The sequence below is a fragment of the Hypanus sabinus genome, chromosome 11, assembly GCF_030144855.1.
Source record: "Hypanus sabinus isolate sHypSab1 chromosome 11, sHypSab1.hap1, whole genome shotgun sequence".
Lineage (NCBI taxonomy): Eukaryota > Metazoa > Chordata > Chondrichthyes > Myliobatiformes > Dasyatidae > Hypanus > Hypanus sabinus.
The window spans coordinates 43,443,817-43,471,009 of NC_082716.1; the positions used below are offsets into that span (position 1 = coordinate 43,443,817).

Here is a 27,193-nt window from a genome sequence, read left to right on the forward strand (position 1 = left end):
CGGCCTAATCCTATTTCTGCCATCTAGATGTGCCACTATTTCGTCCTTAATAATGGACTCAAGCATCTTCCCCACGACTGACGTTAGGCTAACAGGGCGATAGTTCTCCGTTTTCTCCTTCCCTCCCTTTTTGAAAAGTGGGACAACATTAGCCACTCTCCAATCTTCAGGAACTGATCCTGAATCTAAGGAACATTGGAAAATGATTACCAATGCATCCGCAATTTCCTGAGCCACCTCTTTTAGAACCCTCGGATGCAGACCATCTGGACCCGGGGATTTATTAGCCTTCAGTCCTACCAGTCTACTCATCACAGTTTCTTTCCTAATGTCAATCTGTCTCAATTCCTCTGATATCTTATGACCCTGGCCCATCCATACATCTGGGAGATTGCTTGTGTCCTCCCTGGTGAAGACAGATCTAAAGTATGCATTAAATTCTGTTGCCATTTCCCTGTTTCCCATAACAATTTCTCCCAATTCATTCTTCAAGGGGCCAACATTGTTCTTAACTATCTTCTTTCTCTTCACATAGCTAAAAAAGCTTTTGCTATCCCCTTTTATATTCCTGGCTAGACTGAGCTCATACCTGATTTTTTCTCTCCGTATTGCTTTTTTAGTTAAGATCTGCTGTTCCTTAAAACTTACCCAATCATCTGTATTCCCACTCATCTTAGCCCTGTCATTCTTCTTTTAAGTATGAGTTCTTGAGACATCAGAAGTATTGGTGTAATAATGTTATTCCTGTAATCAGACGTAGTTTAGGGATCTCAGTTTAGTAATGATTTTATGTTGAAATACTGGCAATTAACAAAGCAAAATACTTTGAATGTTGTTCTCCTTTTCCTTCCTCCCCCTCTCTTATGGTTATTAATCTTGTCCAACAAATTTTAAACAATATCTATCCAGTAAGGACTACAACACTGATCATAGCATTTATTGGCACTTCAGCAGAGTTATGTAGCACAGAAACAGGCCCTTTGTCCAACTCATCAGTGCCAAATCCCATTCAGTTTCTCCTTGTAACTTGAGACTCCAGTACTAATAGCATCCTTATGAATCTTTTCTGCACTTTCTCTAGCTAAATGACACCCTTCCTATAACTTGGCCATCAAAATTGCATACAATACTCCAGGTGTGGTCTTACCAACCTCCCAACTCAACCACTGACTGATGACAGTGAGCATGCCAAATGCTGCCTTTACAACCCTACCTACTAACAGGAAATGATGTATTTGTAGCCCTTGATCTTTCTGTTCTACAATAAGGGCCCGACTATTCACTGTGTAAGTACAGCCCTGGTTTAACTTACCAAAGTACAATAACTGCTACTTGTTATAGAGTCATACAGAATGGAAATGACCTTAAATCTACTTTTGTTTTCTTCCCTCCGACATGGTTCACATAATACTTTTGATCAACTATCAGCCAGGTGTCTTAACCATTATATATGTTGATTTCTGTCTTTACTTTCTAATATTTCCTCATTTAAATTACATACTTGAATTTATCCACATTTGTTCTGCCCCAGATCAAATCAAATCAATTGTGCTTTCTTTTTGCCATCATTTTATTTGTAATTTGTTTTTAAACTGTTCTCAAGTGGTGCACTCTCTATTTGTCTGGACTACTGGAATACTTCAGAATGACTACAACAAACTCAGTTCTTTGGACTTCATTCACAAATTTTAGTTGAACATTGAATTCTGTTCAACACAGATAGAATTTTTATGTGAAATTCTTTTTAAAGAAGATCAAACTAGCTTTATTTTCAACATGTGCTAGAGGCAGCCTACAAATGTCACTGTGCTTCTTGTGCTAACGTAGTACACCCACGATTTACTAGCCCTAACTTGTGGGAGGAAACCGGAGCACCTGGAGGTCATGGAGAAAATGTACAAACTCCTTATAGATAATGGTGGAATTGGACCTGAATATAGCTGGCACTGTAAAGCAGCACGCTAACTGCTACTCTGTTGTGCTGGCTTTTGTTTTTAGATCAAGTAGAAATTCCAGTGGGATTTACCTTTTCCTATTGTATGCAGAGAATAATGTATCTGTTTGTAATGGGGAATTGTACCCCATTAGGTTTCTCCACAAAATTGGATTGTTATAGAGAGATGTCTTCCACTCGCCCTTAGTAATGCATTAAACTGGTAAATGAAAGTAATTAGGAAGCATTCATTTCAGAGTCAGAATCAGGTTTGTTATCACTGGCACGTGACATGAAATTTGTTAACTTAGCAGCAGCAGTTCAACGCAATACATAATCTAGCAGAGAAAAAAATAATAAAATAAAAAAATAATAATAATATAATAATAATGACTAGGTAAAACAATTACGGTATATGTATATTGAATAGATATTTTAAAACATGGAAAAACAGAAATACATATATTTTTTAAAAAGTGAGGTAGTGTCCAAAGATTCAATGTCCATTTAGGTATCGGATGGCAGAAGGGAAAAAGCTGTTCCTGAATTGCTGAGTGTGTGCCTTCAGGCTTCTGTACCTCCCTGGAAGTCCTTAATAATGGACACTGCCTTTCTGAGGCACTGCTCCCTCAAGATATCCTGGGTACTTTGTACTAATACCCAAGATGGAACTGACTAGACTTACAACCGTCTACAGCTTCTTTCGGTCCTGTGCAGTAGCCCCTCCATACCAAACAGTGATGCTGCCTGTCAGAATGCTCTCCACAGTACAACCAGAGAAGTTTTTGAGTGTATTTGTTGACGTGCCAAATCTCTTCAAACTCCTAGTAAAGTATAGCCATTGTCTTGCCTTCTTTATAACTACATCGATATGTTGGGACCAGGTTAGATCCTCAGAGATCTTGACATCCAGGAGCTTGAAACTGCTCACTCTCTCCACTTCTGATCCCTCAATGAGGATTGGTATGCGTTCCTTCATCTTACCCTTCCTGAAGTCCACTATCAGCTCTTTCGTCTTAGTGACGTTGAGTGCCGGCTTGTTGCTGCAGCACTACTCCAGTAGTTGGCATATCTCACTCTCTTGTCACCCCCTCTCGTCACCACCTGAGATTCTACCAACAATGGTTAATTCATCAGCAAATTTATAGATGGTATTGGAGCTCTGCCTAACCATGCAGTCATGTGTACATAGAGAGTGGGGCAGTGAGCTAAGCACGCACCCCTGAGGTACGCCACTGTTGATCGTCAGCGAGGAGGATATGTTATCCGCACAGACTGTGGTCTTCCAGTTAGGAAGTTGAGGATCCAATTGCAGAGGGAAGTGCAGAGACCCAGGTCCTGCAACTTCTGTATCAGGATTGTGGGGAACAGCATCCTGATGTAGGTGTTTGTGTTGTCCAGGTGGTCTAAAGCCATGTGGAGAGCCATTGAGATTGCATCTGGTGTTGACCTACAATAGGCAAATTGCAATGGGTCCAGGTCCTTGCTGAGGCAGGAGTTCAGTCTAGTCATAACCAACCTCTCAAAGTATTTCATCACTTTTGATGTGAGTGCTACTGGGTAATAGTCATTAAGGCAGTCCACATTATTCTTCTTAGGCACAAAGATTTTAGTTTAGTGACGTTAGCCTCAGTTCAGCAAATTTAATGGTAATTGAATCGGGAACAAATTGGAGAAGTTGCAGGCTTCTCTTCATAATATTTCAAATATTATGCAGTTATCCATTTGGTTCTTTAAAGTAAATTTAACAATTACAAGCAATTCTATTACTTTAATCTGATTAAGATATGTACCCCTGGATCTTTCTCTTCTACAGTAGAGCCCTGCCATGATACAAATATCCAAGCAGACTGTTCCATTATCTGGACCTAGAAAATGATTTGTAAAATAAAATACATTTTCATGGGATTTGAGATTTTCCCAGCTTTATTCCTAATATAAGGTTTTCTGATCTTTTAGTTATCTTGATTGAAAGCTTTCCACCTGCATTGATATATACTCATTTGTTTCTTGCAAATGAAATTGACAGTTACAGACTATTCTTTTACCTTAATTTGATTAAACATCTATGCTGTGATAATGAAAGACGAAGAGGAAAAAATTAAGGGTGGTAAAGGAGTGTTCACTCTGCCACTCCTCCAGAGCAGTGTACAGTTTGGTTCTATGTGTATGTGAGAGCTGCTTGAGAGTTGGAATCTGTTTGACTTCCACTCTAGTCGTGCTACTGTTTGTGAAGAATACATATTTTAGCATGCAGTAATAGCAAACAGGAATACAAAAGAACAACCAACCAGCAGACAGTCTCACTAATGTCTGTAATTTTTTCTGTAACAAATGGGTATTACTGAAGAAATTAATGAATACATGAGATATGCCAGATATCTTATGTTTATCATCCAATCCAATCCACTGGGGCTGCCATTGTTCTGTACTTTTTTCTTCTAACTTGAACATAAAAGTCAATTTCTTATGTATATTATAGATCTTTGATGGAAAAGAAATGCCACAGAGAATGGTAGATGGATGGAATGCCTTCTTCTTTGACGATATTGAAGAACTGGTAATCATTTAATTTTAAAATATCTGTGTACAACTTAGCTTAAAGATAATGTACCTCCATTATGGGAATTTTTTTAGATGAATAATACTTTTATAAGTACAGAGAATAGTCATTTGCCAAGTTATGATTCTGAAAAACTATCTATTTTATCTTTCCCTCATAACATTTTTATGCCCCTGGGTTCTGTTTCCAACACTCTAGTTGTTCTTGTAACATTTTTCTGTGGATAAAGTAAAACGTATTATCTTGTAGCAGTGTGCTACATGCAGCGCTAAACTTACGACACGGAGTCGGTAACTGTAGTCGAAGGAAAAACTTTATTCGAAATCCTCAGCCTCACTTTTAAGCCTCCCTCAACCTGCCCCCCGTGGCGCAGTGGCTCCAAAGCTCTGTGCTCGCAAACCCCCGTAGGCTATCTAATTGTGAGCCGGTTCGGATGTGCCAGGAAATGGGTCGCCACATAAACCCCCTCCCCCCAGAACCGGCGATACACCCCCCCCAATGTCCACAGTCTGGGCCAGAACCTGCTTGGGAGGTCAGCCTCTGCGCCGAGGTGCCGGAAACTCGGCCGGTTTGAGGCGGTCCACCGTGAAAACCTCCTCTGTCCCCCCAACGTCCAGCACGAACGTGGACCCGTTGTTCCGGAGCACCATAAACGGCCCCTCGTATGGCCGCTGCAGCGGTGGCCGATGCCCGCCCCTTCGTACAAACACAAACTTACAGTTCTGCAGGTCTTTGGGTACGCAGGTCGGGTTCCGCCCGTGCTGTGAAGTGGGTATGGGGGCCAGGTTACCGAGCTTCTCGCGTAGTCTGCCCAGGACTGCTGCGGGATCTTCCTCTTACCCCCGTGGGGCTGGTAGGAACTCCCCAGGGGCGCGCCGTATACCAACTCGGCCGACGAGGCGTGCAGGTCGTCCTTGGGCGCTGTGCAGATGCCGAGTAGGACCCAGGGAAGCTCGTCCGCCCAGTTGGCTCCTCACAGGCGGGCCATGAGGGCCAACTTCAGGTGATGGTGGAAACGCTCCACTAGCCCGTTCGACTGTGGGTGGTAGGCAGTTGTGTAGTGCAGCTGAGTCCCCAAAAGGCTGGCCATAGCTGACCACAGGCTGGAGGTGAACTGGGCGCCTCTGTCAGAGGTAATGTGGGCCGGTACACCAAAGCGAGATATCCAGGTGGTGATCAGGGCTCGGGCGCAAGATTCGGGCTCCGCGCGACACTGGCAGGGGGCCCACAATATCCACATGAATGTGGTCGAAATGCCGGTGGGCGGGATGGAACTGCTGCGGTGGGGCTTTGGCGCTGCACCTTGGCCGTCTGGCAGTGCATGCACGTTTTGGCCCATTCACTGACCTGTTTGTGGAGTCCGTGCCAAATGAACCTGCTGGAAACCATCCGGACAGTTGTCCGGATGGAGGGATGCGCCAAGTTATGAATGGAGTGGAAAACACGGCGCCGCCAGGCTGTCGGGACGACGGGACGGGGCTGGCCGGTGGCGACGTCACAGAGTAGGGTCCTCTCACCCGGGCCTACGGGGAGGTCCTGGAGCTGCAAACCGGAGACTGTGGTTCTGTAACTCGGAATCTCCTCATCCGCCTGCTGCGCCTCTGCCAGTGCCTCAAAGTCTACCCCTTGGGAAAGGGCATGAACGGTAGGGCGAGAGAGCGCATCCGCCACGACATTGTCCTTACCCGAGACGTGCCGGACATCCGTCGTGTATTCAGAGATGTAGGACAGGTGGCATTGCTGGCGGGACGACCAGGGGTCGGACGCTTTCGTAAACGCAAAGGTAAGCGGTTTGTGGTCCGTGAACGCGGTGAAGGGCCGACCTTCTAGGAAGTACCTGAAATGCCGGATTGCCAGGTAGAGCGCCAACAGTTCCCGGTCGAAAGCACTATACTTGAGCTCGGGTGGCCGCAGGTGTTTGCTGAAAAATGCCAGGAGTTGCCAGCGACCTGCGATGAGTTGCTCCAGCACCCCACCGACTGCCGTGTTAGATACGTCCACTGTGAGGGCAGAAGGGGCGTCCATTCTGGGATGTACTAGCATTGTGGCGTTCGCCAAAGCTTCCTTCGTTTGAACGAAAGCGGCGGCGGACTCCTCGTCCCAGGTAATGTCCTTGCTTGGACCCGACATCAGGGCGAACAGGGGGCGCATGATCCGGGCAGCTGAAGGGAGGAAGCGGTGGTAGAAATTGACATATCTACGAATTCCTGAAAGCCTTTGATCGTGGTGGGTCGGGGGAAGTGGCGGACCGCATCTACCTTAGCGGGCAGAGGGGTTGCCCCGTCTTTAGTAATCCTGTGGCCCAGGAAGTCAATGGTATCGAGTCCAAACTGGCATTTGGCGGGGTTGATTGTAAGACCGTACTCACTCAGTCGGGCGCAGAGTTGACGGAGGTGGGACATATGCTCCTGACGACTGCTGCTGGCTATGAGGATGTCATCCAAATAGATGTCCATGTCCCGCCCCACCGCGTCCATTAACCGCTGGAACGTCTGTGCAGCATTCTTCAGGCCGAACGGCATGCGGAGGAACTCAAAAAGGCCAAACGGGGTGATGAGAGCCGTTTTGGGGACGTCGTCAGGATGCATCGGGATTTGATGGTACCCTCGGACGAGGTCTACCTTGGAGAAGATCTGTGCGCCGTGCAGGTTTGCTGCAAAGTCCTGAATGTGCGGCACAGGGTAGCGGTCCGGTGTGGTAGCCTCGTTCAGCCTGCAGTAGTCGCCGCACGGTCTCCAGCCTCCCGTCGCTTTGGGCACCATGTGCAGGGGGGAGGCCCATGGGCTGTCGGACCACCGGATGATCCCCAATTCCTCCATCCTCTGGAACTCCTCCTTCGCCAGTCGGAGCTTGTCCGGGGGAAGCCGCTGAGCGCGGGCGTGGAGGGGTGGTCCCTGGTTCGGGATGTGGTGCTGTACGCCGTGTCGGGGCATGGCCGCTGTGAACTGCGGTGCCAGAACCGATGGGAAATCCGCCAGGACCCTGGTGAAGTCGTTGTCGGACAGCGTGATGGAGCCGAGGTGAGGGGCTGGCAACTGGGCTGCACCCAGGGAGAACGTCTGAAAGGTCTCGGCGTGTACCAGTCTCTTCCTGGGCAGGTCGACCAGTAGGCTGTGAGCCCGCAAAAAATCCGCACCCAGAAGCGGTTGGGCTACGGCGGCCAGTGTAAAGTCCCACGTGAACTGGCTGGAGCCGAACTGTAGCTGCACCTGACGGGTGCCATACGTCCTTACTGTGCTGCTGTTCACAGCCCTCGGGGGGGACCCAGTGCCCTGCGGGTGTCGTAACTCGTCGGAGGTAAAACGCTGATCTCGGCAACAGTATCGACCAAAAACCGGCGTCCCGACCTTCTATCCCACACATACAGGAGGCTATCCCGATGGCCAGCCGCCATAGCCATCAGCGGCGGCTGGCCCTGGCGTTTCCCGGGAACTTGCAGGGCGGGTGACAACGGCGGGCTTCTGCGCCCCACCGCTGGTGGTAGAAGCACCAGTGTTCCTTGGGCTGGGGGTTGGCGGGCTCTGCGGCCGGGCCTGGACTGGTTTGCTGCTGGGAGCGTGGCTGGGAGATCTGTGCGATGGACGCCCTGCTCACCTTTTTGGCGTTCCACAGCAAGTCCACCCGGGCTGCCACCTTCCGGGGGTCACTGAAATCCGCGTTGGACAGCAGCAGGCGTATGTCCTCGGGCAGCTGCTCCAGGATGCCTGCTCAAACATGAGGCAGGGTGTGTGTCCGTCGGCCAGAGACAACATCTCATTCATTAAAGCCTATGGAGGTCTGTCGCCCAAGCCATCCAGGTGCAGTAAACGGGCAGCCCGCTCGCGCCGTGAGAGTCCGAAAGTCCTGAGGAGCAGGGCTTTGAATTCCGTGTACTTGCCGTCTGCCGGGGGCGACTGTACGAACTCCGCGACCTGGGCCGCTGTGTCCTGGTCGAGGGAGCTCACCACGTAGTAGTAGCGGGTGTCTTCTGAGGTGATCTGGCGAACGTGGAATTGGGCTTCGGCTTGCTGGAACCATAGGTTCGGTCGCTGTGTCCAGAAACCCGGCAGTTTCAACGAAACCGCATGAACAGAGGCGGCGTCGGTCATTTCTGGTCCAAAAATCGTTTGGACCGTCGGGGTCACCAATTGTAGCGGTGTGCTACGCGCAGCGCTAAAATTACGACACGGAGTCGGTAACTGCAGTCGAAGGAAAAACTTTATTCGAAATCCTCAGCCTCACTTTTAAGCCTCCCTCAACCTGCCCTCCGTGGCGCAGAGGCTCCAAAGCTCTGTGCTCGCAAACCCCCGTAGGCTATCTAATTGTGAGCAGGTTCGGATGTGCCAGGAAATGGGTCGCCACAATCTCACCCTTTCAGTGGAGTTTACAGCGAGATCATGCACTTTGGTAAGAGGAATTAAAAGGTGGTTTATTCTCATTCTTCAAATGAATGACATTCAAAGTGATTAGATATCCCAGTGCAAGATTCACAAATGTTTAGGAAGTAGTTCATCAAGTAGTTAAGAAGACAAAAACTTCCTTATGGCAAAGCGGTTTGAGTGAGTTATTGGGAGGTTTTGTTACAATTGTATTAGGTGTTGGTGAACCACACCTAGAAGGCTTTTGGTCCCCTTGACAAAAAAAAGGTGGTCTGAAGGAAATTCACCAGACTAATTCTTGTGATAAGAGTGTTGTCCTTTAGAAAGAGGCTCAATTCCTTTAGGACACAAAAGACTGCAGATGCTGAGATCTGGAACAACATACAGTCTGCTTGAAGAACTCAGTGGTCGAGCAGGATCGGTGGGAAGAAAACATTTGTCAATGTTTCAGGCTGAAACCCTGCATGAGGACTGAGAATGGAGAGGGGAGATGGGCAATAGAGAGGAGAGAAGGGGAGTGGCAAGAAAGGAGTCTAAGGTAATTAGTAAAGTGAGGAGAGCTGTGTGACGATAGCCAGGTAACCCAGGTAGGTGAAATGAGCGAGGTTGGTGTTGGAAGACTGTGGAAAATGAATGATAGTCACAGACAGAGAGGAAGAAGAAAGCAACAGATGAAACAAGGTGGGGTCAGGGTTGTGTAACAATAGGAGACAGTTGCTTGGACATCAGTGCTTGATTCTGATAAGTAAAGGCAGTAAAAATGTGAATCATTAGAGAAAAAGGGACAGGAGAATCAGATGGGAGGTGAATAGTTGATATCAAATTCGGGGTTGGAAGGATGTGTGTGAAGTTGGTGAATGGACGGAGGTGAAGGGGTCACAATTGGGAGGATCTGGAGAAGGAGGTGAAGGGTGAGGGGGAGAGAAAAAAATTGGGTGGGTACTTGAAATTGGAAAATTCAATATTTATATCACTGAGTTGTAGACTATCCAACTGGAATACAATTTTTGATCCTCCAGTTTGTGTTGTGCTCCATCCTGGTAGTAGAGAAAGCCAAGGCTGGACAGGCCAGTGTGGGAATGGGGAGAGAGGCGAAATGGTTGGCAGCTGGAAGCTTGAAATGGCCATTGTAGACTGAGCATCGGTGTTCAGTGAAACAATCGCCAATTCTGGCGTTGGTCTCACCAATGTAGAGGAGACCACATCAGGAGCATCAAATGCAGTGAACAAGGGTGAAGGAAGTGCGTGTGAAGCGTTGCTTTGCCTGGAAGAACTTCTTATGTCTCTAGATGGTAGTGAGGAGGGAGGAGTAAGGATAAGTGTTACATCTCTTGAGAGGACAGGGGAAAGTGCCAGGGTTAAGGGAGGGATGGGTGTGATGGGATGAGCAGACCAGGGGGTCACAGGAGGAGTGGTCTCTACAGAAAGTGAAGGGATGAGAAAACATGGCTGATGGAGAGATCTTATTGATGGTATGCTGAATATGGAGGTTCATAGGGTGAAGGTAAGGACAAGGGGAACTCTACCTCTGTTCTGTCTGGGAGGAGGAGGAGTGTTGAAGTAGGTTTGTTCAAAACTTCCAGTTCCTTGGAAAGGTACCTATATCGAAAATATTGAGCTTTTGTCTTTGGATTTTTGTGCCATTTTCTCAGACTTCTATCAGTATTCAAGTAGTCATGGGATCCTTGCTTTATGGATCCAGAACTGGCTTAGTCACAGAAGGCAAAAGAGTGGTTGTAGACGGGTCATATTCTGCATGGAGGTTGGTGGCCAGTGGTGGGCCTTGGGGATCTGTTCTGGGACCCCTTCCCTTCATGATTTTTATAAATGACCTGGATGAGGAAGAGGAGGGATTGGTTAGTAAAATTGCTGATGACACAGAGGTTGGCGGTGTTGTGGATGGTGTGGAGGGCTGTCAAAGGTTGCAGCGGGACAGCGATTGGATGCAAAACTGGGCAGAGAAGTGGCAGATGGAGTTCAACCCAGATAAATATGAAGTGGTTCATTTTGGTAGGTCAAATATGATGGCAGAATATAGTATTAATGTTAAGACTCTTGGCAGTGTGGAGGATCAGGGGGATCTTGGGGTCCAAGTCCATAGGATACTCAAAGCAGCTGCGCAGGTTGACTCTGTGGTTAAGAAGGCTAATGCTGCATTGGCCTTCATCAATCGTGGGTTTGAGTTTAAGAGCCGAGAGGTAATTTTACAGCTATATAGGACCCTGGTTAGACCCCATTTGGAGTACTGTGCTCATTTCTGGTCACCTCACTACAAGAAGGATGTAGAAACTAGAAAGGGTGCAGCTGACATTTACAAGCATGTTGCCTGGATTGGCGAGCATGCCTAATGAGAATAGGTTGAGTGAACTTGGCCTTTTCTCTCCTTGGAGCAACAGAGAACGAGAGGTGACCTGATAGAGCTGCATAAGATGATAAGAGGCATTGATCATGTGGATAGTCAGAGACTTTTTCCCAGGGCTGAAATGGCTATCACAAGAGGGCACAGTCTTAAGGTGCTTAGAAGTAGGTACAAAAGAGATGTCAGGGTTAAGTTTTTTTACGCAGAGAGTCTTGAGTGCATGGAATGGGGTGCTGGCGACGGTGGTGGAGGTGGATACAATAGGGAGCTTAGAAAAATAGAAGGCTATAGGTAAGCCTATGCAATTTCTAAAGTAAGTACATGTTTGGCGCAGCATTGTGGGCTGAAGGGCCTGTATTGTGCTGTAGGTTTTCTTTGTTTCTATGTTCACCAGAGATCAGATCTTACTGAGATCTTATTGCGATCACTGATTCTTCCTCTGCTAAAGTTGTTGGCAATTCTTTTCCTAGAAATGAACAAAAACTACCCTTTCCTTTTGAATTAAAACCTAATAGCCATTATCAGTTGTGAAGATCACAGATTGGAAAATAGTTGCAGGTAATGTAGTCATCTGGAACTTGAACTTACTTATTGCAGATGAGGAAGACCTATCCACAGATTCAAACTCTTAGGACCCCAAAGATTAGGCCTGAATGGTGGAGAACCTCAGAGAGTTTATTAAAGAGATATATTAAGCTGTAAGAGTAAGAAGTCTTGTAACAGGTTTCACAACTGATAAAACACAGCTTTGCCAACTTTTGTAAGTTTCAGCAATGTTTAATGTTTCTGAATGCCTTGGAATATTTAAAAAGGATCAGAAATGTAATTTTAAAATATATATATTAAATTATAAATTGGATGTTACAACAACTTGTAGGTACATTTTAAAATTGACTTATGATTTTAATTGGAAAGACTTAAACAAAAATTCTGAAATCAATACAGTTGCAGTCTTGGCCAGATTTTGTTGATACAGAATTTGTCAGTTGAATTCATTAGTGCAAAGACTGGATTTCTTGGAATCCAGTGTTAGAACTTAGTGAAATATGTTGTGACAACTACAGCTGTATAAATTCGGGACACGTGCAAAAGTCTTGCATGTGATGACGTTTTTTAAAAAAACTTGCGGCTTCTATCAACAACATCCAGATCTTTGCTGAATTGCCTTGTTTCACATCTTAATATTCTATACATTCAAGCGTTGAATTTTTTAAAAAATATTCTTCTTACTTGGTATAGAAGAAAAGACTGCCAGAACTTGGGAAGAACAAAGAATCAGTGGGAGAGCTCTGGTTAGGTCTTCTGCGGTTTTACACTGAAGAGTTTGATTTCAAGGAATATGTTATTAGCATTAGACAGAAGAAACTTCTAACAACATTTGAGAAGCAATGGACGTCAAAATGCATTGCAATAGAAGGTATGGATTTTTAATGCATTTATCCATTTACTTTTTATCTACCTCTGTTGGTATGTCACTAATTACAACATCAGATTTTCATATTTTGTATAAGGACAAAAGATGGAACATTAATACAGAACAGTTTTAATTATTATTTGCACAGAACATACAAGCAGGCTGAATTTTTTTGCCTTGTCCTTTTATCTTATCAAATTATCACTGTCTTTGTAGACCAGATTTGAACATTGGCATGTTTGCTGTCTGTTCATTACCTTTCCCCTATAATACTTCATTTATGACAATTGTTTGAATTATTTCTTTCTCTGTACTATTATTTATGTTGCACTAGTTACTTTATTTTCAGTTTCCTCCCATGACCTTACTTTGCCCATTTCCTGTAGCCCAAAACCCTCCAAAATGTCTGTACTCATCTAATTCTACATTCTCAGTTTTATTTGTTTTGGTATTAATTATTCTTCCTTCATCTGATTAGGTCTTCAATTCTAACATTTATTACTCAAGTCCCTGCATATCTGCATAAAATATCTTGACTCAATTAAACTTTAGGCCATTTACTCCAATGTATGACTTGATGCCAGGCTGTTTTAATAATAGACCTCTGAAGCACCTGGGAATGTTTGACCGAGCTAAAGCTGCTACGTTTTGCTTTCCTTCTGGCACAATGTGTTTCTTGGCATTATGTTGCAAATTATTCACTATCCAGAAAGAGGGAAAGTTGTCTTTGAGCTCAACATAAACCAGCTGATTATATGAAAGCTCTCTGAAGTAATCTGTCTCTTAATTTTCCCATTCCCTGTGGATGAGTGCCTGGCCTCTATTCTCTGCCTTTGCATTTAGTCTCTCCAACATTGGAAATTCTTCAGAGCAATAAATGTACATTTGCCTTTTCCTTTTAAATAATAATTTTTTGCATAATTGTAATGAAGCCATCTGTGATCTTCCATTTTTGGTCTTGAATTATAATCAGTAAATTTATGGTGTTTCCTACAAGCTTTTAGTTTCTTGTCTGTTCACTATAGATAAAACTATTTTGCCTATAAGCAGCTGATTATATAGGCAGTGTCACATTGTTCATTGCCATCTGAAAGGAATACAGAAAGATGAAACAAAAAGTTATAAAACTGTTGGAATATTCTGAGATCTTGAAATTGAATCTAAATTCACCAGTAAATCTAAGCTTGTTATTATTTCTAATAATTCTATGATAGCAGAATGAATGAAGAAAGTCAGTGACACTTTAAACCCTAACAAGATTCAATGATGCTGGAATTTGTTTTCTAGATCCCTTTGACTTGAATCACAACCTTGGTGCTGGAGTCTCAAGGAAAAGTATGTCCTCTTTCAGTTAAGCTTTTTACAAGCATTCGTTTGCATCAGAAGTATAAATGTAGCTCTAATGCAGATAATTGCTATTTTTCTTGCAGTGACCAACTTTATAATGAAAGCTTTTATAAATGGACGCAAATTATTTGGGACTCCTGTATCTCCACAATCTGGCATGGAAACGGTATACTTACAATTATTTTACTTTACTTTAAGATGATACTTTAGCTGCACTTTTAATATCCTAAATAGTTTTCCAAGAGCCACACCTTGCATTGCTACAATAACATATTTTATTATGTGCCAATTTACTTTTAAGGTATAACTGTTTCTAACTGTGTTTACTTACTTGATCCAGAGATGTTTTATTATGAGAAGGCTGAGGTGATCTGATCTAGTGCTTTAATTGTCTTATAACCATATAACAATTACTGCACGGAAACAGGCCATCTCAGCCCTTCTAGTCTGTGCCGAACGCTTACTCTCTCCTAGTCCCACCGACCTGCACTCAGCCCAGAACCCTCCATTCCTTTCCTGCCCATATACCTATCCAATTTTACTTTAAATGACAATATTGAACCTGCCTCTACCACTTCTACTGGAAGCTCGTTCCACACAGCTACCACTCTCTGAGTAAAGAAATTCCCCCTTGTGTTACCCCTTAACTTTTGTCTCCTAACTCTCAACTCATGCCCTCTTGTTTGAATCTCCACTACTCTCAATGGAAAAAGCCTATCCAAGTGAACTTTATCTATCCCCCTCATAATTTTAAATACCTCTATCAAGTCCTCCCTCAACCTTCTACGCTCCAAAGAATAGAGACCTAACTTGTTCAACCTTTCCCTGTAACGGGTGCTGAAACCCAGGTAACATTCTAGTAAATCTTCGCTGTACTCTCTCTATTTTGTTGACATATTTCCTATAATTCGGTGACCAGAACTGTACACAATACTCCAAATTTGGTCTTACCAATGCCTTGTACAATTTTAACATTACATCCCAACTTCTATACTCAATGCTCTGATTTATAAAGGCCAGCATACCAAAAGCTTTCTTCACCACCCTATCCACATGAGATTCCACCTTCAGGGAACTATGCACCATTATTCCTAGATCACCTTGTTCTTCTGCATTCTTCAATGCCCTACTATTTACCATGTATGTCCTATTTTGATTATTCCTACCAAAATGTAGCACCTCACACTTATCAGCATTAAACTCCATCTGCCATCTTTCAGCCCACTCTTCTAACTGGCCTAAATCTCTCTGCAAGCTTTGAAAACCTATTTCATTATCCACATTGCCACCTATCTTAGTATCATCTGCATACTTACTAATCCAATTTACCCCCCCCCCCACCCCATCATCCAGATCATTAGAGTATATGACAAACAACATTGGACCCAGTACAGATCCCTGAGGCACACCACTAGTCACCAGCCTCCAACCTGACTGTTATCCACCACTACTCTCTGGCGTCTCTCATCCAGCCACTGTTGAATCCATTTTACTACTTCAATATTAATACCTAACGATTGAACCTTCCTAACTAACCTCCGTGTGGAACCTTGTCAAAGGCCTTACTGAAGTCCGTATAGACAACATCCACTGCTTTACCCTTGTCAACTTTCCTAGTAACCTCTTCAAAAAATTCAATAAGATTTGTCAAACATGACCTTCCACGCACAAATCCATGTTGGCAGTTCCTAATCAGACCCTGTCTATCCAGATAATTATATATACCATCTCTAAGAATACTTTCCATTAATTTACCCACCACTGATGTCAAACTTACAGGCCTACAATTGCTAGGTTTGCTCTTAGAATCCTTTTTAAACAATGGAACAACATGAGCAATACGCCAATCCTTTGGCACCATCCCTGTTTCTAATGACAATTGAAATATTTCTGTCAGAGCCCTTGCTATTTCTACACTAACTTCCCTCAAGGTCCTAGGAAATATCCTGTCAGGACCCAGAGATTTATCCATTTGTATATTCCTTAAAAGTGCCAGTACTTCCTCCTCTTTAATCATCATAGTTTCCATAACTTCCCTTGGAAAAGCTTGAATGGATAGAAATTGAGTAAATATTTCCAGGTGAAGAAAATTGGACTTTACATGAAAGATTGTCCAAGATGAAGGAGATAACAATGAATTTGCATTTGTATGGGAAACCATTCTCCTAATTTGTCCAGTTCCCATTATGTTTGTTCTGACAATGCCGTGAATCTAGATGTTATTAATTGAACTAATAAAGACTTTAATTCATCACGGGGGTGGTTAGAATGTAGAACTTGTTACCACTTAGAGTAGTTGGGGTGCAGAGCATTATTGCCTTTTAAAAGGTAAGTATACAAGGAGGGAGGAATAAAATGGATTGAATTTGGTATTTGAAGAGACTTGTAAGACCATAAAAGCTGGTAAGTGCTAGTTGAGCTCAATGATTTGTTTCTACAGTATGTTGTATATTATATCAGTTAATCAGAATTTGTATCAAATACCATTAATAGATATGGTATGTATGTTCCAAAATATGTTGTCTAGAATGTTTGTAAGGTCTTACTTGGCAGTTGAGAGCTGAGTTATTATGATCTATATTGACCACTAAAATCTTACTTATAAGCCATGAATAAATATAAGTAATTAACAATCATAAGTATTGTAGTTTTACACTGTTCTTTCATATTAATTCAGTCTTTTTCTCACATGCTATCACAGAGGTAGCAATTTTGGCAAAGATTTTGGGGTCCATGTGGTGGGAGGTGGAAGTTAAGGTAATTACAGGCATGTAATCTGGACTTTTGGGATTCACAGTCTGCTGTCAGCTTGGAAACCAATATCCATCCAAAATCCATATCCAATGCAGATACTAAATATTGGATAGAAAGATTTCATGCTAGATTGTTTGGAGAGAGAACAAAAGAGGTTGAAATGGAGATATAAGTCTTTTACTTATAAGAATAAGTATGAATATTATGAATAAGAGGAAAAGAAAGGTTATCCTATGCAGGAAGAACATTAGAAGTGATACACAAGTATTGAAGTAAACTGATGTTCTACAAAGAGACACAGGTGATCAAAGAGTAGAAGTTATGCCAAAATGTGATTTCAGTAACTGGAAAATTTAAATAGATGAAAACTTTGTAGGATTAGAATGAAAAAGGGTACCAAGAATGAAAATAGGGGTGAATTTAAAAACTAAAAATAATGGAAAACTAGAAGCAAAATGTATTGTCCTTGCTTGTTTAAATTTGATATGTGAATTTTTTGTTTCAAATGTTACATCATATTGTTCGACCCTTTAAATCATATATGTGCCTATCATTGAAGAACGTTATTTTCCAGCAATTAATTTTATATCTTAATCAAATAATCGTTAACCTGAAACTGGTATTTGTTTTTAGGATTATTTTTTTGATTCAAAATTCCTTACTGATGGGGAGTTGGCACCAAATGACAGGTGTTGTCGTATCTGTGGGAAAATTGGACATTACATGAAAGATTGTCCAAAGCGAAGGAGGTAACAATGAATTTGTAATCGTGTGAGAATCCATTCTCCCATTTCATCCATGCTAACTTCATGCCATTACTTCTAACATATCTCCCTCTTCTTTCATTCCTGCTTTCTCTGTATCACGTTGGCAAGACATTCAACAATGTTTCATCCATTTTTCTGCATATCTGCCTTTGCCTATTGTCCTCCCATGCAAATTGGAATAGTGTACTTTTGTACCACTGGTCTCGCCGGTCACTTCTGGTTCAGATTTACATTTTTATCAATCCCCATTTCATGGTAACACTCAAAGCCACAACTGTAGTTTTACCTGCTTCACTCTGTTTAGAGCACAAAAATAAAAATGAAAGAGTAATTTACCTGTACTACTTTGATACTGTTTGTGGGTAACCTCTATTTGGTCCACAAACATGACCCTGAATTTCCTGCTGCCTGCTATTTTACTTGTCCATTCCACTCACATTCTGGCCTCTGTCCTCATCTTCCTATAGTGTTCCAATGATGTTCAATACAAGTACAAGAAACAACCTCCTTTCTTCTAACTGGGTAGGTTATGTTATTTAGGACCCAGCATTTAAGTTTAATAATTTCAGAGATTCAACATTACGAAGATTGCACATCATGAAAAAGGATCTAGTGCTTTTTCCATCATATATGACTCATAAACTCTTTTCGGGCTTCCAACCAGGTACAGATATCTGTTACAACTGATGTTTCGATTCAAACTCTCTATCTTCAAGGATAATTAATTTCCTGCATTCAGAGTATATTTTCTTTATAATTTTTTGAGAGAGGGAGAAGAAATGCTTATACACTCCTTTGAACTGACTTTTTCTAAATTATTTATGCCTTTATCAACTTCCTATATTATATTTTAATCCTTTTGATATTGAATTACTTTCGTCTTCCACCCGATACTGGTTTTTCCTTGTGTTTTATTCTCTCCTGCCACCACATACTCTGCAAGTCTAATTAACTATAATATTTTACATAAACCTTGTAAAGCTATTTGAAAAAATATCAGTAACTTCGAAGGCACTTTGTTAATAAACAAAAAAATTATACTATCAGTCAAAACTAGGAATAAGAGTTTCATCCTTGTTTGTTGCCATTTTTCAAATAAAGAATTGAGATTTTGACTGCGTGTTACTTTGTTTAAGAATGAAGAAGAAAGAAAATGAGAAAGAGGAAGAGAAGGATTCAAAAGATTCAAAGGAAGAAGAAAAAGAATTAAGAGAAAAGCGATGCTTTATCTGTGGTGACACTGGTCATATGAGAAGGGATTGCCCAGAATACAGAACATCCCGAACACGGAACAACACTGTGTCAGGTAATCATAATGTTGGGGAAAAGATATATTTAATATTTGTTCATGGGTAAAAAGTGTTGTTATTCCCTCAAAACATGCAAAAATATTTTAAGAATAGATTTTCAGTGATAATAGCTTGATAGTAGAACATAGGTTTTGCTTGCCCAGATGTATTAATGCTGTTGAGGAAAGTAAAGGGATCTTCTTCAAAATGCAAAGAAAATCATTGAGTGAGTCACCCCAGGCTTCTTCCTAACCAAAGAAAACTTGAAAGCAATGACAATCTTTGCGTATATGTAGCGCTCATATTACTTCAGAGAATATACTTCACGGGTTAAGCTGTGGAGAGTAATGCTTCTCAGCACTCAGACATAGAAAAGTACAGCACAGAAAGAGGTCCTTCAGCCCATCTAGTGCCAAACCATTTAACCTGCCTACTTCAATTGACCTGCACCTGGACCATAGTTCGCTAAACACCTACCATCTATGTACCTATCCAAACTTATCTTAAACATTGAATTCTAGCATGTTGAAACCACTCTTAATATTATAGTTCCAAGGTTTGCCTTTTTTTTAATTAATTCATAGAATTTATGCATTACTGAAAGCCTGTGTTGATTATCCAAATTCAAATTACCTTTGAGATATTTGGCTTGCTAGAAGTTGCAAGTTATCAGCAATTGTAAATCATTAGCTTTGCTATGGGTCTTAAATTTCAAATATGTCAAAGTGGGCAAGGCTGGTAGATTTAATTTCCTGAAGAACCAAATAGGTGCTTGATTGATTAGTGTCTTCTATTGGTTATATTTCTGCTTACATGACTTATAATGCTGTCTTGTGTCACTGCCAAAGTTGGATCATGGCTTTCTTTCTGGTTACCTGTAACATGAATGTAAGGTCTCAATATAGATCTTTGCAGGACTCTAGGCAGAGACTGAACCCTTGCTGATTTTCTCTACCATGTCTCCTGCTACTCAGCCAATTTCCTAAACAGTTCTTTATTTATCTTTAGATAGAGCCATAATTATGAACACTTTGAAGCATGATGGCTATTAAATAGCAGATGATAAATCACATTGGAACTTTTGTGCAGAATTGCATTAATTGAATTGCTTTTCAAGGCAAGTTCCAAATCTCATTGTTATAGAATATTAAGTGTTTGAAGATCTGGCATTTCTCTACCACAAAAATACAAAGAAACAGAAGACCCAGTTGTCCGGAGCAGCTTTAGTAACTTTTTCTTGCCGCCCTAATAGAGCAAGGGTAGCCAGTCATTTCTTCAGGGAGATCAGAAGTTTCAGATGGGAAAGTCTAGCTATATTTAATAAGTAGAAGCAGCATTGATTAAGAGTGAAATAATTCAGAAAGTAGTATTATTTAACATTAAGTATTTGTTTGGAATTTAAGTTTTTTTTTTAATTTTGAAGTTCCTCAGGCTACACGGAATCTGTCCAATATACAGACAGTAGCAACTTCTCAGGCATCGGTGTCACATTCAGAACTTCATCAGGATTATCCACAACATAGCAGGCAGCCTTCAGAAAGTGTAAGTCATTTGGTTTTGGTTATTGTCCAGAGTATTGCAGTTGCACAGGGTTTCCTCCAGCCTTGAAGTCCCTGATGTTGAAATTGGCGTATGTCATTATTCTGCCTAAATCCTTTTTAAAGCTTACTGCGCTGGAGAAACCCCTGATTGTAACTGAATTCTATTTAACAATGTTACATGAAAATTAAGTGTTGCAGATAAGCAGAATTGTTATAGTTGTAGTGACTGTATTTGTTTTTGAAAATGGTTTATCAGATAAATCATTTCGGAACTATTATCACTTTACAGTTCCTGCCACACACAAAATTTTGTAAATTATTTCCTCCCTTCTTAAAACATGGTTTAGTGAAAGAATGTTAGAAACTGGAAATCCATTTACCTGAGCAATAGTTTGTCTCATTGCTTTTTTGTTTCTAATTTTCAGTCAGAACCACATCAGATGCCTCCTTACTCTCCTCAAACTACGCATCAGCAAATAACACCAAACGCATCTCAAACAGCTACTGTTTCCCATCCACAGACCCAACAAGCTGGTTCTCAAAATAAACTTCCACAGACACTTGCTCAACCAACCCATCAGGTTCAGTTGCCCCTGTTACCATATGCTCAGCATCATCCAGGTCAGTATCCCAACCTGCACGGTGTGAACCTCATTCAGTCACACAGACCACAACACCAGGTGCAAATGCCTGCTAATACTTGGCCTGCTGTCCTTCATTCTGCATCTGGTAATCACCCCAACATGCCTTTCCCTATGCGGTCTAGCAGCAACACAGCTAATCCCAACAGTATGAATCTCAATGATCCTAGTATCATCTTTGCTCAGCCTGCTGCCAGGCCCATGGGTATCTCCAACACTCCTCACGATGGACAGTGGCACAATCACATGACTCGCAGCACACTAGTGGGAAATGGCACTCTGGGAGCTTCAGGTATATTTCTTTTTCTCATTATATTAATATGTAACTATTATTCTAATGTGCTCTGTAATGGACATTATTAATTTTTTATTTATAGTTCATTCAACATTTTAATGTATTATGTAAAGTGTGATTGAGCAAAATACACGATGACTATGCCAGAGGTATAAGGAGCAATATTAACAGATAAGATGATAAATGAGCTTTGCTGCATTGCTGATGATCTGTGGTGGCACTGTGCTAATGATAAACACTCCACTACAAAGACTATATGATACGCAATCTGTGTTGCTTTATGTTAGGGCAGACACTGTGGCACATCAGTTGCCTCCCAAAGTTAGCTGGCTCCAACCCCTATCTATCAATCACCATTGATTGGTATGAGGAAGCTGAATGTGTGCACGTATACTGATGTCATGCCTGGATCTGCAAAGTAGAACACTAACATGAATTTGAGTTTGGGGAGGAAAAAATAAAAGAATGTACCAAATACTAATTGTGGCTGAGTAAAAATTGCAGTTTCCATATGGATCTTATATGGAAATGCTAGACTAGCAAAATACATCATGTATAATTGATTACTGTAGGCAATATTTTGAAAATCATATAATTACAATACAAGTTATAAAAAGACTATTGATTCAGGAGTAATTAAACCATTAAAAAAGCCTATGACCAATCTCAGACTTCTGTTTTTAATCTTTAGAATTTTATTTCAAACAATCTCAACAGAAAAAAAAAACAGCGTTTGAACAAATATTACTACTTGTACAAGAATTGTTCCTGTAAAAGGGGTGCTTAAGGTTTCTGGGGTAATTGAGCTATAACTTTGCACTTGTGTAAAATTATTCTGAGTTAACTCTGTTTTAAATTTAATTATAAATGAAACTAATGTTTACAAGTTCGTTGCTTGTAAAAAAATCTAATTAAATCCTTTACAGTGTTTTTAAATTCACTGCCTTTAGTACAATGCTAATATTTTGCTTGTACTTGTGACACTGTTTTTAAACTGCTAAGTTTTTTGAAATAAGTATATCTTGCAGTAAACTATATTACTTTTACATTTTGCAAGAATAAAACAAGACATTACACAAGAAATAAGGAAAAAAATACATGTCCCTCAGTTTGGAAGGGAGGTTTTTTAGGTTGCTAACTGTTCATTGTAAGCAATTATGTCTTAAAACAAACATGTAACATTTTCTTTCCTCCACGGAAACATAGATCAAAGGTTTCAGGGACAATTTGCAAAACTAAATCCTCCAACCATGCCTTGGGAGCATCATCCTGTTTCTCATTTTCAAGCACCGTGGCCTTACAGAATGCCTCAAAACTTCATTCAGCAGGGAAATACGAACTATCCTCAGCAGAACAAATCCTACTATTCTCAAGGTACCATTAATAACAAACCATTCTAATCTGGTTTAACTTTTGCTAAGTGATAAGGCAGGTAAATATTGGAACATTGCTTCTCAGCTTGTAATGAATTCCCTACAAGTATAAAAGATTTGCAAAGTAGTTCCTGCAGAATTTTAATAAACCACTAAAGCCAAACATTTTTCATGTTATGTAATAACTAAGTATCCCTTAGTTTTGTGTGCCAGTAACTTTCTGTAGAAACTGTTCCCAGATCTACTGAGAAGATAACCTTTGAATTCATTGGTTCCATTATTTCCCTCATCCCAAATGGATCAAGATTTTCTGTGAAACCTCAGAATAGATATAGGCATTGAAATGGTCAAATGCCATGAAACAGAACGAATGACTAAAGCTTTGCTTTTGGTTCATTTGGTAAGATCAGCACATAACTGACCCGTACATACCATAACTTGAAAATGGCAGCTAATTAGGTAAATAGTAAACTCTGTTTGTCTATCTATAGGCAAGTTCAAGAGTTTCTTTAGTTAAGGCAAAGTAGCTAGTATTTGCTGACCGGACCAGGTATTCTCATATTTGTGTGGAATTGTTTGGATATGGCATTGTAGCTAAGTTCATAATTTTTTTTCAAGTTGCACCAAAAATGTTTATATGATCACCAAGTATAAGTATAATGTTTGCCACTAAAACCTGTTTATGTGCCTACTTTGGCAGGTTCTTCAATCCACAGTAACCAGCGTTTTCCAATCATGCAACAAGGAAGAATACGGATGAATTATATTCAGCAAAAGAAGTGACTGTAATGGAAATTCACAAAATATACAGTTGCAGATCTTATCTGGGAAGGGGAAGAACAAAATTATTTTAAGACTGTTTTTAAACTGTATGATTTGTATATAGACTAAACGTAATTATAATTTTTAATATTTTTGTTGCAATGCACCACAATGTGATTTATGATACAGATCACATCTATTTTAATGCCTCCCATTTTTGAAGGTGGGGTAAATCTTTTTTTTGTTTGAAGCTAATGCAAATGTAAAAAAAAAGCTTTTTTTAAAAAAAAAGAACTGGATTTATTTTCTCTGTTGTATCATACTTTGGCTGCCTCAGACTTTGTATATGGTTCTTAAAAAAGAAAATATGGTTTAAAGGTGGTCAGCTGTGTTCAGAACAGAAGTATATAGTGCCAAAAGCCTTTTAAAAATAAATTGTAGCTTTTTAATAATCCTGTATTACATTGTCATTTCCTCTGAACTTTGTCTTAAATTTCTCAACCAAACTCTATTTCATATGGTGACAAATGATTTAACATAGAGTGAATATAGTCATACTGCAAGAACCAGGCCAAGCACTGTCTATATTAATTTCATTTTCTAACACTCAACCCATGTCACAGCAGTTCCAAGTACGTAACAATGAGAATGTTCTTGGTTGCTAAGTAGGAGCTTAAGAATGGAATTAGAAGAGCCAGAAGGGGCCATGAGAAGGCCTTGGTGAGCAGGATTAAGGAAAACCTCAAAACATTCTACAAGTATGTGAAGAGCAAGAGGATGAGCCGTGTGAGAATAGGACCAATGAGTTGCAATAGTGGAAACGTGTGCATGGAGTTAGAGGAGGTAGTGGAGTTACTTAATGAATGCTTTGCTTCAGTATTCACCAGGGAAACAGACTTCGGCAATTGTGGTGATGACTTACAGCAGACTGAAACGCTTGAGCATGTAGACATTAAGAAAGGGTGTGCCAGAGCTTTTGAGAAGCATTAAGTTAGTTAAGTCACTGGGACTGATTGAGATATACCCAAGGCCACTGTGGGAAGCGAGGGAGGAGATTGCTGAGCCTCTTGCAATGATCTTTGCGTCATCAATAGGGATGGGAGAAGTACTGGAGGGTTGCAAATGTTGTTCCCTTGTTCAAGAAAGGGAGTAGAGATAACCCAGGAAATTATAGACCAGTGAGTCTGACTTTACTGGTGGGCAAGTTGTTGGAGAAGATCCTGAGGCGGGATTTATGAGCATTTGGAGAGACATAATCTGATTAGGGACAGATAATCAGCGTGGGATGGTTGTGTCTTATGAGACTGAATTCTTTGAGGATGTAGCAAAACACATTGATGAAGGTAGAACAGTGGATATAGTGTATAAGGATTTCAGTAAGGGATTTGATAAGGCTCCCCATGAAAGGTTCCTTCAGAAAGTAAGGAGGCATGGGATCCAAGGAGACCTTGCTTTGTGGATCCAGAATTGGCTTGCCCACAGAAGGCAAAGGGTGGTTGCAGATGGTTTGTATTCTGCATGGAGTTTGGTGACCAGTGGTGTTCTGCAGGGATCTGTTCTGGACCCTCCTGTTGGTGATTTTTATAAATGACGTGAATGAAGAAGTTGAAGGGTGGATTGGTAAGTTTGACTCAAAGATTGAGGGTGTTCTGGATAGTCTGGAGGGCTGTCAGAGGTTACAGCAGGACATTGATAGGATGCAGAACTGGGCAAAGAAGAGGCAGATGGTCTTCAACCCAGATAAGTGTGAGGTGGTTCATTTGGGTAGGTCCAATTTGAAGACAGAATGTAGTATAAAGGTAAGACTTGGCAGTATGGAGGATCTGAGAGATCTTGGGGTCCATGTCAATAGGACACTCGAAGCTGCTGCACAGGTTGACATTGTTGTCAAGATGGAGTATGTGTTGGCCTTCATCAAATGTGGGATTGAGTTCAAGAGCCATGAGGTAATGTTATAGCTATATAAGACCTTACTCAGGCCCCACTTGGAGTACTGTGTTCAGTTCTGGTCACCTCACTACAGGAAGGATGTGGATACTTTAGAAAGAGTGCAGAGGAGATTTACAAGGATTTTGCCTGGATTGGAGGGCGTACCTTATGAGAATAGATTGAGTGAACTTGGCCTTTTCTCCTTGGAGCAATGGAGGATGAGAGGTGACCTGATAGAATGATGAGAGACATTGGTTGTGTGGATAGCCAGAGGCTTTTTCCCAGGGCTGAAATGGCTAACAGGAGGGCCCATAGTTTTAAGCTGCTTAGAAATAGGTACCGAGAGGATGTCGGGTAAGTTTTTCGCACAGAGAGTGGTGGGTGTATGGAATGCACAGCTGCTGCGGTGGTGGTGGAAGTGGATACAATAGGGTCCCTGAAAAGTCTCTTAGGTACATGGAGCTTAGAAAAATAGAGGGCTATGCGCTAGGGAAATTCTAGGCAGTTCCTAGAGTAGGTTACATGGTGGGCACAACAGTAGGGCCTGTAATGTGCCTGTATGTTCTATGTAAATTTATGTGAACACCTGCCTCCACCATTACCTCAGGCAGTATATTCTAAGTGGGGAAAAAATTTGTCAATCCCTTCTAAATCTCCTACTTATACCTATACCCTCTGCTTATGGATACCTACAACATTCATATTTAAAAAGAACTTAATGAAATATTCCAATTATTGACAGGTTCAGGGTTAACAGCCAATTTTATGGAATTCTTCACCCACTCCCAACATTATGTAAAAAAAAGTTAGTCACCATTGATACCAAAAGAAGTGTGTTGATCTTTATAGTAAGTAAAAAGCTTCCTTTCAAGTGTAGTTCCTAAAGTGTGCATCTTCAAGGACCTTGTACATCCTCCTTAATGGTAGGCATGAGAAGAAGGCATGTTCCGGGTGACAGGGGCCCTTAATGATGGATTCTGCCTTTTTGAGGCATCACTTTTGAAGATGTCCTGGATACTGGGGAAGCTCGTGCTCATGATGGAGCTGGCTGAGTTTATAGCTTTCTGCATCTTTTTCTAATCCTGCGCAGTGGCCACTCCATACCAGATGGTGATTAAACCAGTTAGAAAGCTCGAACTGTAGAAACTTAAGTGTCTTTGGTGACATACCAATTCTACTCAAACTCCTAATGAAATATAGCTACTTCCATGCCTTCTTTGTGATCACATCAACATGTAGAGCACAGAATAGATCCTCAGAGATGCTGACTTACAGGAACTTGAAACTGCTCACCCTTTCCACTTCTAATCCATTGATGAGGACTGGTGTGTGCCCCGACTTCCCCTTCCTACTTCTACTCTTTCAATGTCCTACCTCCAACTGATTATATTCTCTGTAGTTGACAACCTAGTACCTGCAGTAGTGTTCAGCACATGACCATGCAATCTTCTTATACTGGCTTTTCCTCTAGTTCGGATGAAATTTCTGTCTTTTGGACTGCATTATGACCCTCCAGTCTGACCTTGTAAATGGCTTTCTAAATCCTACAGTGCATAATATGTACTCTTGAGGATGGATCAACGAATTGCCTGTGAGTATTTGCTGTCGCTACAGTGCCACTTTTGGCCACTCACCATTCTAACTTTAAGCTTGCCAGCATTCACAGAGCAGCCCTGATTCATCGAAAGAGCAGCTTGTGACATCAGTAGAAACGCATGGGAACCAGGAGATGTGGAGACTGCAGCTGCAAATCCCAAGTAGAACTTGACTCCCTATTATCCAATCGTCTGTACTATACTAATGGGCATAGGTCTGACGCTGGGGTATTCTTTTAAATATGGAATTTAAAATATTCTTTTAAATATTAC

At 41.5% G+C, this 27,193-nt stretch overlaps 1 protein-coding gene across 3 annotated transcripts in view; it reads left to right on the forward strand.

Moving 5' to 3' along the window:
- The window catches only part of tut4 (terminal uridylyl transferase 4), a 71,281-nt gene extending 47,433 nt beyond the window's left edge, over positions 1 to 23,848 (forward strand). For all 3 annotated transcript variants that reach the window (XM_059984239.1, XM_059984238.1, XM_059984240.1), the window contains 10 exons: positions 4,416 to 4,493; positions 12,453 to 12,630; positions 13,915 to 13,962; positions 14,058 to 14,140; positions 17,362 to 17,477; positions 18,632 to 18,801; positions 20,208 to 20,326; positions 20,751 to 21,258; positions 22,468 to 22,635; positions 23,335 to 23,848. In XM_059984239.1, coding sequence (XP_059840222.1) covers positions 4,416 to 4,493; positions 12,453 to 12,630; positions 13,915 to 13,962; positions 14,058 to 14,140; positions 17,362 to 17,477; positions 18,632 to 18,801; positions 20,208 to 20,326; positions 20,751 to 21,258; positions 22,468 to 22,635; positions 23,335 to 23,417 — 1,551 coding nt within the window. In that variant the 3' untranslated portion in view covers positions 23,418 to 23,848. The remainder of the gene's footprint in view (positions 1 to 4,415; positions 4,494 to 12,452; positions 12,631 to 13,914; positions 13,963 to 14,057; positions 14,141 to 17,361; positions 17,478 to 18,631; positions 18,802 to 20,207; positions 20,327 to 20,750; positions 21,259 to 22,467; positions 22,636 to 23,334) is intronic.
- Positions 23,849 to 27,193: the final 3,345 nt, after the last annotated feature.